Below are 10,099 nucleotides of genomic sequence, written 5' to 3' on the forward strand. Positions count from 1 at the left end.
CTCCCCGCAGGTGCCACCGCCGCCATCGGGTTCCCCCGGAGCCCCCTCCTCTCCCCGGGGCTGCGCTCCGCCCGCCCCGCGGGGTCCCGCCCCCGGTCCCCATGGCAACGCGCGGACCAATGGCGTGCCCGGACGATGTTTACGGGGCGTGGCGTCGCCGCGGTAACGCGCGAAGCCTCCCGGAGCCGCTACTTAACCCCGCACCGGGGCGGCCGCGGCTCACGGCGCTCGGCGGGCACGGCCCGGCCCGGGCACACCGCAGCGGCCGGCACGGGCTACCCCGACACCCACGGGGGTTCTTTTTCCCCTTCTCTTTTTTTTTTTTTTCTTCCCCCTCCCTTTTTTTTTTTTTTTTTTTTCCCCCGGTTTGGTTTTGTTGGGTTTTTTGGGCGGTTTTTCCAGTTTCCGTCTCCAGTTTTTCCAGAAGCTTCTTGCCCTGTCGTGAACTTTGCCTGTCGGGTGGCGACAGCGGGACGGGGTAAGGGGATGCGGCGGGGTCGGGGCGGGAAGGGCAGCGCGGCCGAAGCCGCCGTTGGGGGCGGAGGGTCTGCTCTGGTTATGCGCCCTCCCGGCGCTCTTTCCTGGCCCAAATGCTCGAGATTTCGGGTTTACATCCACATCCCTGACACGGGACTCCCCAAAGTCTGAAGCTGCCGGCTTGCTCTGACTGAGGGAGTGCTTGGGGTGGGACCCCGCCTGTTCCCCCAACCCACCCCTGAGTTGTTTCTGGGTACCATGGGAAGATAAAAGCAGAAATAGCATCAAACCGAGAGAAATTGCCTACGAGGGGGGAAACTTAAAAGTATTTTGTCCTGGTGTGGAATTCTGAAAGTTAGTCCTGGGAGTACCAGGTATCTAGAGATGCGCATTCCCAAGAAATAACCTCACTCTGTGGGATGGCAGGGCTGGATTTTGGTTGTTTGAGGGGTTTTGTTTTGTTGATTTATTTTAAATTCTTTGTTCAGAGAGGTCCGTGGGTGATACTGAGGTGCAGGAGTTTGAGGGAATTTTCCCGAGGTTCAAGGGTGTTAAACCCCCTCGGGGCAGGCATTGCAGGTCCCTCACACAGCACACCAGGAACACCACCCAACAGCTCCAGGAGCACCCAGGGCTGGCCCTGCCTGGCTGTCAGAGAGAGACCGCACCTTGGGGAACCTCACCCCTGTCCCTGTCGTTATTGCAGGATCTGCCCCATCCCTTCTCTCCCCTTCACGTGCAGCTCGGGAAGCACCGAGGGAGACATGGCGTGGCCGAGCCGAGCGTTGAAAGCCAAGGGCAAATTGAAGTGCGTGGAGGAAGACCTGGATGACAGCCTGCCGGACCTCATGTGGCTGAGGGACTTCACGGTGGCCCAGACTGGCCTGCCTCAGCTGTACTGTGGCTCAGACCCGCAGGATTGTTACACGATGAGCGAGAGCCTGTTCAGCCTGGTTGATTTTGAGTCCCCGTGCTCGCCCCTGGCCGCTGACCCGGCCTGCAAGGGCACACGCCACACTCCCTGCACGCCCGTCTCCTCCTCCACCTCCTCCACCACGCACCACGACGTGGCTGTGCCCCCTCATCTCGCGGGGGACATCGACTACAAGACCAACCCTCACGTCAAGCCACCCTACTCCTACGCCACCCTCATCTGCATGGCCATGGAAGCCAGCAATAAACCCAAGATCACCCTCTCTGCCATCTACAAGTGGATTACTGACAACTTCTGCTACTTCCGACACGCTGATCCCACCTGGCAGGTAGGACACGTGGAGCCTTGGCCCCTCTCTCTGCAGGGCTGAGCAGGGCTTTCCACAGCCTCCACCCTGCAAGACAAGATCCTGCAGGGATGCTGGATCCCACTGGGAAAGGAGTGACACCAGCAGCCTCTGAGGCAGGGCTGGAATGGGAAAGAACTTGGCCAAGCACAAATGCCACGGCCACAGGGGTGGCAGAGGGAAGGAGCCATTCTGGGGGAGAGCCCAGGACCATTTTGGGAACAGGGGAGTATCCGTTGGGCCCCTTGCACCTGAGACTCCTCTGGGCTTCAGGGCAAAGGCCTCTCGGTCCCGATATTCCTGGAGTTCTCATGGGGCCCTGAGTCCCTTGGGGCTGAGCACACATGGAGGAGTTGCCAGGCCGAGTGCCCCTGGGCGCTGAAAACCAGGCATGGGAGAAGGATGGAGATGCCACTTGTTGGACAAGTCTCTCACTGGGGAGGTCTGAGCAGAAATGCTGCTGCTTTCCAAGCAGGGCAGAGTACTGGGCTCCTGGCCTCAGGGACAGGCCCAGGAGGCTCCATCCCTGGGATGAGCTGGTATAACCTGCAGAGGGAAGCCCAAGAGTAGTGTTAACTCGGGCTGCTGTCCCCAGCTAGCATGAACATCTCCCCAGTGGGGAGGGGACAGCCCCCAGCTCACCAGCTTTGGGGACAGCCTGAAGCCCAGGGGCTTTTCCCAGCTACCTTGGCTGGCTGCCCTCCACTGTCACACGAGGAGACCCTCTGGCACATGAGGTTTTCTGGGATATGGCAGGGCTGGAGGGCCAGGGGGGCTCATCCCTCCACTGGGGTTATTACCATCCCAAATCTACAGTGCGTCACTAATCCCAATGGCAGTGCCCATCCAAGCAGGGCTGGAGAACCCCACTGCAAAGCCCAGGCATTGCCCACCAAAGCTCCAGGCAGGTGGGTCTCCAGTGGCTCTTGAAGCCCATCACAGGGAATGGAACTTTTCCTGGTCCCCCTCTTACACTCAGGGGTCCCATGAAAGCGATTTGGAAGCAGGAGCTGGATGCCAGCGGGTTGATTTTCTCCTGCACACTTCATGGCTGGGCATTCACAACGTTTTTAATTAAATGTGTTCATTAAAAAAAAGAAAGAAGGTTTTCAATCCCTCTCTGCAGAGATGCAGGGGGTACCCTGGACCGTTGCAGGCAGGAATGATAAATATGTTGACTGGCTGAGTAATAATTCAGCCTGGGCTGAGGGAAGTTTGGGATGGGGAGGAGAGATGGGCAGCAGAGAATTCAGCTTTCAAGTCTCTGATCCTTGTAAAATTTCATTACGCAGTAAAACTGGAGTTACCACAGCTTGGACTGTGTGGGGGAATATTTGTGTTCCTGCTTCTTCTTTCTTCTATTTTTTTTTTTTCTCTTCCTTTTTTAAAAAATCTTTTGTTTCTTTTTACTTTTTTTCCCCTTCCTTTCTCTCTCTTTTTTTTTTTTTTCCCCTTCTCTTTCTTGCTGAGGCTGTGTTCTCATCCCCTATCCTGATTCCCGTACGTGAAGACAGCCTGGAAAGGTCATGCCACCCATAGTCAGAGGGGGAGATGGATATATTCCTGTGGGAGCTGAGTGCTTTGGAGAGGAGCCAACAAACCCAAGGAGCTTCAGCCCAGAGGAGGGTTTTGTTGTGTGTGTGTGTGTGTGTGTGAGTGTGTGCGCATGTTTTTCAACAGCTCTAAGCAATTGAGCCTTGTTTTTCCTATTCGGCACTACGGATTATGGGTGAATAAGCATAAAGATATCCAGGCAACATTAAAAAAAAAAAAACCCACCTCTACCATATCCAATCTCTTAGTACAGTCCCGGCTTTGTGGAATCCAACGCTGGGTTATTTACCCAAAAACTGAGTTTCCTTTCTGATTATTCACATCACTCCAGGCACATTCTGCGTTTCAGAACAGCTCGACGGGAGCAGAAACTCCTCCTTTTCTTCCTTCCCCACCTTTTTTTTTTTTTCCCCTCATCTTATTTGAGTGGTGGCTGATGAAGGTGCAGTGATTTCACACTGAGCTTCCCTGGGCCAGGAGGCACCTCTGGGGACACACAAGGTGGAAGAGCTCACGTGTCTCTCCCTGTTCTGCTGTCTGATTTGTGCCAGCCTGGCTGGGGGAAGGCATGGTGCCTAGGTTTTGTCCAAATATTTTCCTCTCAACACTAACAATAGTCTCAGTTGAACTGGGGGATGCCAGCAGGGCCCTGACTGCCATCCCCACACAGTGCTGCCATGTGTTGCCCCTTTTAAAGGGGCCATGGCCACATGGGTACAGAGACCCACCTCTTCCTCCCTGGCACAAAGGAGGTTCCAACCTCCTCCAGCCTAGCTCCATGCCTAGAGCCATTCAAGCCAGTCTCTCCCAGCACTCTGCATGATCCAACGCCCCAAGGCTCCAATTTCCAGCCAAGGAGAGCTGCCCAGAGGGTTCCTATTGGGTGGCAAGTCCTAGCTTGAACCCCTTGGCTCCTGCCACCTTTGGCTGGATGAGACAGGAGGCAGGAAAACTGCTGGAGACTGAGGGGGGAAAGCTCAGGAGTTTGAGGGGCTTTCTGCTGAAGGTATAGCCTTGGATGTCTGGATGTTGCCAGTTCTGCTTTGTTTTCCCAAAGGTCCTTGCTGAAAACCTCCACCAGCCTACCCAGGCAGGTAGGTCCCGCAGCAGCAGACAAGCATTCAGCCTTGGTTTCTTTCTCTTTTGGCTCCAGAACTCCATCCGGCACAACCTCTCCTTGAACAAGTCCTTCATCAAGGTGCCTCGGGAGAAAGACGAGCCAGGGAAAGGCGGGTTTTGGAAGCTGGACCCCTACTATGCCAACCGGCTCAAGTACGGGACTTACAAAAAGCGGAGGATGTCTCCAGTGCAGATCCACCCGGCCTTCTCCGGGAGAGCCCAGAAAGAAGCACGGCACGTGGTCAGCCCAGCCGCGTCCTCCTGTAGCTCCAACAGTGTCCTCGAGGCCAGCGTGGCATCGCAGCAGCTGCTCAAAGAGTTCGAGGAAACCACCAGCAGCCAGAGCTGGAACACGGTGGGCACCAAAGCGGGGCAGAAGCACAAGCAGCCCTCGCCCCTGCCCACGGCCAAGGCGTCCCGGCTTCCCAGCTCGGCGCTGATGACCCAGGAGGAGCAGACTGAGCTGGGATCGCTGAAAGGCGTCTTTGACTGGGAAACTGTCTTTAACACCAACCTCAACGGAGACTCCTCCACTCTGGTGGATATGGAGCTCCCACCTTCCATCAACCCTGTCACATGCGACCTGGACTGGGCAGGACAAGGGCAGCACGTGGAGTGTCCCCAGGGGCAGGAACAAGTGGTCACCGAATCCAACCAGTACAGCCTGGACTTTAACGAAACCCTCATGGCCACAACTTTCTTGGAGCACCCCTGGGATGAAGGGACAAGTGATTACCTCTCCAACTGTGTCAACATTGACCAGGTGTTTGAAGACATCGATGCCTCTTTGCTGGCAGATGTCATCAACCTGAGCAGTCTGGCACGTCTCTTGTAAGACTTTTGTAGGATGCTCTCCCCAAGCTGGGACCTACAAGGGACAAGATTTCCTAGAGGTGCCCATGGTGACTAATTCCCAGAGGTTATTCCCTGAGGTTATTCCCAGAAACACCAGGGGAAAAAAACCCACCACCCCAGGAACTGCCTGCTGTGTCTTCAAACGACACCTCAGAAGTTTCTAGTTTTCTCAAGAGAAGAAAGTTAACACTACTTATTTTTTTACATTTTACTTTAAAATAAGAAATGTGAATTATGATGGGTTCTTCTGCATCAGGGTTAAAATTACCTGTGAAATCCCATCTAAGACATGAGATTCCTGGTGGCTTAGGATTGATAGACTGAAGTGCAATTTCCACACCTGTTTCTCTCTGTTTCTCTCTGTTTCTCTCTGTCTTTCCTTTTTCTGTCTCAGTGCAGTTGGTAGGTACAGTGTGATAATTAGCTGGTAAGAAAATACAGGTCCCTTCTGGATTCTCCAAGTTCAACATCCCAGCTGACTTGTGCCTAGGGAAGAAGAAAAGGTTTATAAACTCAGCAAGTGTGCCTCTTTAGATGTTTTTATATAATCTATTATATATTATATATTCAAAGAAAGCTATATTTTTTAGCACTAGAATTTCTTAAGGGTGGGGAGGGGAAGACTGGAAATGCAGTGTGAGAGTTGTTTTATATTTTCACTGTTTAAAGGTTTTTTGTTCTTTGTTCTGTCAAACAAGACCACACAAGGGAGGACTCCTGCACCAACAGGTTTTGTGAAGAATCCAGGAGTTGGCCCTGGCAGGAGAGGAGCAGCAAGGACAGGGATGCTCCCCAAACCGGCTTTTGTATTTTTTGTACCCAAAACCCTTGCTGCAGTTGCCAAAGGGTCTGGAGCACCATGGACCCTCTCTTTCACCCACTGACATAGCCCCTCTCTGCTTTTTTGGTCCCCGACCGTTGCTCTTCACTTCTCCAGCTCTTCCATCAGGCTCCGAGTGCAAGGAAAACCCCATGGCCTGGCCCTGTGGTGGTGATGGAGCCGCTCCACACTGAACGCTCCCAGGTGGGACTGAGGAGGAAAGAAATCCACGTTCAGGCTCCATGCAGGAGCTCAGGCCAAAAACTGTGCATGCCACAGGCTCTGGGGACAGCAGTGGAAATGAAGTCCCATCCAGCTAGGAGAGGTGTCAGGATCCACACAAAGGAGCTTTGGCCCTTCAGCCCGGTGTGCAGCGAGAGCATGGCGGGGTCGGTGCAAGGTAACTTGGAAATATTTTGGGAGCAGAGCCAAACTCTGCTGAAACCTGACTTGAAGCTCTCAAGAACCAGATTCTTTGCCTCTGCTTGCTGTAGGCTGAGAGAGGCAGAGCAGCCATTAGGTAGAAGCAAGTAGAAGCTGGAATTTTAGTTGTGTGTCTTAGACTTGGCAAAAGAAATGGAAGATTGTAATTAGATTCTGTTTTGGTTACAAAAGCACTTAGGAGAGGCTTTGGGGTCTGTGTAGCTGTTTGTATTGACAATGTTTCTTCTTATTTGCTGTTCTTCTGTTTTCCTGCTTTGGGGATTATGTTGGAGAACTACAGAGATACTTGTGCAATTTAACTTTTTTTCATGCAAAATATTTACAAATTAAAAAAAATAATAATAAAGAAAAAAAAATGGAGAAGAAAAAAACCCTTTTGTCTCCTCATTTCCTTTCCCCTTCTAGTAAAACCAGTCTCAGGACACAGGAGCTCTCCCTCACCCACCTGCAAAATCGTGCAGATTCCCTGTGGGGAAACAGAGGCATGAACCAGCCTCACTGAGACAATGGCTACACACCACCTATGTGACACCAGGTTGGCCATGCCTAGTGTCCTGAGCTCTGGGGGCTGCTCCAACCCTGGGAATAGCCTTCCCTGGCCCTGCAGGGAGCTCCTGGGGCTGACAGGTCCCTCTGCTTGTGCCACGTGTCCACCTGGCCCTGCAGATGCTCCAGGATGCCCAAGTGGTTTCAGAGCCCTTTTGGGTACAGGGTGGGGAGAGGAGCTGCACAGAGATCCTTCTCCAGACCCTGCGTGGGGCTCCTCCAGCTTGGTGGTGCACCCCCTCCTGCCCATCCCATCCCTGCTGCCCTGAGGACACAGCCATGGGGAGCACCTGATCAGCTCCCCAGCGATCTGCTGGATCCCCTCAGCACCAGGCACTCCAGCAGCCAGTCCCAGAGCTGCCACAGCTGCTCCCCATCCAGCCCATCTCAAACCAAAACAAGGCCTGGGCTCAGGACAGACATTTGCCTCGGTCTGTGCGTGCTTTGTGCTGGGAAGGCAGGATGCTGACCTTGGGAAAAGGTAGGGTTATCCCCGGGGGACTTTGATGTCTCTGAGGGGGGGAATTTAGAGGCAGATCCGGGCTTTCCTTTCAGCTTTGGGATGTTGGGGGCCATGAATACCAGAAGGCATTAAGGAATTCCTTGTCCTGGCTTCTCCTCCTCTCAGCTCCTTGTTGGAAGCGCTGGAAGAGCTGCTCCCTTCTTCCCCTCCAATACTGGTGGCACTTCAGGACTGCAAAAAGCTGGCACTTCCCCTGCCCCTCAGACCACTTCTAATTTGTTCTGCCAGGCACAAACACGTAGTACTGTTTTCAAAGCCCCTGGAAAAGAGAAGGCTCCAGCATCCCCACCCTGCCAGGGGACTGCAAAAAAACCAACCTTGCCAGGAAAAAATATTCCAGCCTGCCGGAGCCAGTCGAGGGGTTTAAAGTGAGAAAGGGCGAATATAAAGGAGGCACCAGGCGAGGACTGAAACAACCCCGTTTTGTTCAGCGGCTGAAAGCGACCAAACCGACTTGGACGTGAATTTTCCTTTCTTTCAGCGGGATGGTTCGGAGCGGGTGGTGCTTTTGGTGGTGCTTTTTGCAGCGGCAGCCAGGAGGTGCAGGAGCTGGGGGTGCTCTGGGTGGTGGCGTCGCTCCCCATGTGCGCGGGTCACGGAGCGCGGCTGTGCCCGGGGCGAAGCTCGGTGCCAGCACGGAGGTCAGGACCCGGCAGCCGCCGACCTGCCCGGGCTTGCCGGGGTTGCAGCCGGGGTTGGGGCCGCTCCAGCCCCGCGGGCTGCCCCGGCTCGCCCGGCACAGGGACAGTGACGGGCTGGGGACGCCGCTCTGGCAGTGTCCCCCGTGTGACACTGTGCGACATTGTGCGGGGGTTGTCACATAGGAGCGGCGAGCCCAGAGCGCTCCAGATCAGGGCTGGTTGCGTTTTGGGGCATCCGCCAGCGCCCACCAAAGAGGGTCTGGGAAGAACTCAGCTCCAAATGCTCTCTGCAGGCTCAGCTCGCTGCCCTAGTGAGGTCCTTCCCCAGCCGGTTATTAAGCACATGGCAATTATTCCTTTATTATTTATTTCTGTTATTTCCCCAGCCGTCCCCTCATCCATCATCCCTCCCTGATGGGCAAACATTGACACCTCAAACCAATCTCCCGTTCACAGAGGGAGAAAAAAAAATATACACATAAGCCCTTCTTTTCTGTCCTTTTCTTGCCGTGTCTTTCTTTTCCCTCCATTGAGTGTGGGGCTGGCATGGAGCCATTCTGGCAACAGCCGGCTTTCACTTGCTAATCATCCTAAATATTGAAAATCAACCCTAGAATAAACAGCTCAAAGATTGGGGCCATCTCTGCTCTGTTTGGAAATGCTAATCTCGCTGCCTTTTGTTGTCCTTGTGTGGATTTGGTGCCTTGAATTTGGAGGAGGTCACAGCTCATGGGTTCTCTCTTCATCCCCAGATTTCTAAAAATTTTTTCTCCTCTCATAGTAAAAAATTCAGCCCATTTTAACATCCTGGGCTGGGATGGTTGGAGTGGCGAGGGGGGAGAAGGGGGAAACAGGAGGGAGGAGGGTAGGGAACGGGCTTGCCTTGCATAGCAATGAATGAACCTCCAAAGTTTGGGAAAAATCATGTTCCCAAACATGCATCAGGGAGTTCACATGGATGTGAAATTTCTTGGGAACCACACTCGGTCAGGGAGATCTACTTGGTACAGCATGTCCCTGGTGGGGGTAGGATGGGGATGGCGGCGGGGCAGCCTGGCACTCACACAAGGCAGGGCTTGGGGGCAGCTCAGGGACTCCCTGCCCTCTGATGCTGATTATTTTAGTGTTTTATACCTGACGGGCTGGAGGTGGCACAGCAAACTCCAGACAGGTTGTGCTGAGCCCCACGGCCGGACTCGGATGACTTTGCCGGGAGGGATCGGGCTGGATGCAATCACCTCTCTGCGGGGCTGCAGGGGCGCAGGAGAGGTGGTTTTGAGAACCGAGAGCGGGGCAAAGCCCCTGTCCTGCTTTTCCAGCAGTGACCTTGCGCTGCCAGCAGAGCCCAGCGGGACCTGTGGCGCTCACACAGCCCGGACGGTTCTCAGCACCTTGATGGGGAAACTGAGGCAGGGCTGACCTGGCTCAGAACCTGATGATCTCGGCAGGACTTTTGGAGCACGTCTGCACCTGTTGCAGCCCTGTTCTTGTGCGGCATGTGGGGCGCTGCACCCTCTGGCACGGAGGAGGGCACCCAGCAAAAGTCCCCTCGGGTGCCCACGTCCCTCTGCGCCCCAGGGAGCCCCGGGACGGGTCAGTGGCCGTTGCCAGTGGCTGTTCCCGGCTGGCACAATGTCCCGGCAGGCCGGGGCTTGCCCTGCGGCGGGGAGGGGGGGGAGTGCCGGCGGCCACAATGCAACAGCCCCTGCGTAAGAGCCGTCACACGGACACGCTCGGCTGCGCCTTCCTCCTCCTCATCCTCAGCCCCGCCGCCCCCTCCAGGCGTGCCCGGCTAGGGGGTGGCAGCCCCACAGGGCTCCCGCTCCTCCAGGCCGGCTCA

The 10,099-nt window shown here is 54.8% G+C and overlaps 1 protein-coding gene across 2 annotated transcripts; it reads left to right on the top strand.

Annotated features, from left to right (window-relative positions):
• The first annotated feature begins 371 nt into the window (after window positions 1–371).
• On the top strand, window positions 372–6,877 carry FOXJ1 (forkhead box J1). Of its 2 annotated transcripts, none has more exons than XM_040081767.2 (3): window positions 372–478; window positions 1,184–1,739; window positions 4,465–6,877. In XM_040081767.2, the coding sequence occupies exons 2-3, from the start codon at window positions 1,242–1,244 to the stop codon at window positions 5,263–5,265; spliced, it is 1,299 nt and encodes a 432-aa protein (XP_039937701.1). In that variant the 5' UTR covers window positions 372–478; window positions 1,184–1,241; the 3' UTR covers window positions 5,266–6,877. The 2 variants fall into 2 exon arrangements, with proteins under 2 accessions (XP_039937701.1, XP_039937702.1); XM_040081768.2 differs by having other exon boundaries at window positions 450–478; window positions 1,220–1,739.
• Window positions 6,878–10,099: the final 3,222 nt, after the last annotated feature.

The sequence above is a fragment of the Hirundo rustica genome, chromosome 18, assembly GCF_015227805.2.
Source record: "Hirundo rustica isolate bHirRus1 chromosome 18, bHirRus1.pri.v3, whole genome shotgun sequence".
In the NCBI taxonomy this organism is placed as follows: Eukaryota; Metazoa; Chordata; class Aves; order Passeriformes; family Hirundinidae; genus Hirundo; species Hirundo rustica.

What these genes read in the sequence shown, in the direction of transcription:
- FOXJ1 (XM_040081767.2), top strand. Translation starts at nt 1,242, where the DNA reads ATGGCGTGGCCGAGCCGAGCGTTGAAAGCCAAGGGCAAATTGAAGTGC. An exon ending in ACGCTGATCCCACCTGGCAG is followed by an intron (nt 1,740 to 4,464) that starts GTAGGACACGTG and finishes TTTTGGCTCCAG; the next exon opens with AACTCCATCCGGCACAACCT.